Genomic DNA, 1,282 nt, shown 5'->3' on the forward strand with positions numbered 1-1,282 from the left:
TGTGCTGATGGGGGCTGCTTCTGGGGCTCTGTGAAACCTCGAGTGGTGCAATGTGCCACAGATACCACAGATGACAAGAAGAAGTGCTTGAGAATGAGAGATAGAGAGAGAGAAAAGGAGAACCTGTCATGTTCCACATTTGACAAGAAGGGTTATTTTTTCACTTGTGAGACTTACGTGAGTTACGTGATGTGGTTATTTGCCCAAGATGCCACAACCAAACCAAAATGCCATTGACTTAACACTGAGGCTGTCGTATTTCTTCTCCAAGGCTTGATATCCTTAAGCAGTTAGGCAACACCAGGGATTTGCCCTTTAGCAAAATCAGGAACTTGGCAGGAGTGATGCTTGGGACATAAAGGACGGAGGACTAATTCACCTCAGCGGCTTTAGTGAATCAGATCAGCACTCTCACACACACACACACACACACACACACACACAGCCACTGGTAGGATTCCACCCTCACAGCTCCTGGCTGCATCTGACCTTATCATTCATTTAATCTCTGCCGGCTCCTGACACATCAAAAGTACAACATATCCCTCAGTCAGAGACGAACATTAAACTTTGCCTTACAGCTCTCTCTCTTTGTTTTTATATGTGTGTATTTTTGTGTGGTGTTTGTTCTGTACATCCTCTGAGAGGATGGTGGAAGTTTTAGGTAATGTATGTAACAGCGGTGAACAAGAGACTCCAGTGACCAGACGAATGTTTGGTTGATAAAATACGCCCACAGAACTTCTGCGATAACTGTTAGTAAATACTGTGAAGAGGTGAGATGACATGTATCAGATCCATCCACCAGTGACGTGCCTTGTTGAGGCAGGTAGCACGAGCATCTGCGCAAACGCAAACATAATCCTTTGCTTGGCAACTTAATCTACAACATGAGAACATCGTACCAGAGCATAAAACAACCCATGCGCATTGCCCCTAACTCAAACTCATGGCCGAACTGGGGCAGCGTGTTTGGGACCGCCCGATCAGGGTTGCCTGTCTCCCCCTCTTCAGGAGAGAGCTTGACGACACAACAAAGTGCGAAACGATGCCCGCGATGTCATGTGTCAAAGCTCCATCCACCTCCTCCCTCATGGCCAACAAAAGACGTACAAGAGATTATCTTACTTTTCAGTGCCTGGATTAGCGCCTTCCCATCTTTGATCAGCTCCTTGATAAACTTATTGGTCTTGTCCAGTTCCAGTTCGTGAGATTTTAGCCTCTCTCGGAACTGTGGACTGTCCAGATAGCAGTCGCTGAACTCCAAAGCTGGCAATCCCAT

The 1,282-nt window shown here is 46.6% G+C and overlaps 1 protein-coding gene across 1 annotated transcript in view; it reads right to left on the reverse strand.

Moving 5' to 3' along the window:
* The window catches only part of LOC308373848 (rho GTPase-activating protein 26-like), a gene marked incomplete at its 5' end in the record, with an annotated part of 57,551 nt that extends 56,269 nt beyond the window's left edge, over positions 1-1,282 (reverse strand). The window contains one exon of the mRNA XM_080849502.1: positions 1,129-1,282. Coding sequence (XP_080705628.1) covers positions 1,129-1,282 — 154 coding nt within the window. The remainder of the gene's footprint in view (positions 1-1,128) is intronic.

This window comes from Sprattus sprattus, assembly GCF_963457725.1.
Source record: "Sprattus sprattus genome assembly, chromosome: 1".
In the NCBI taxonomy this organism is placed as follows: Eukaryota; Metazoa; Chordata; class Actinopteri; order Clupeiformes; family Clupeidae; genus Sprattus; species Sprattus sprattus.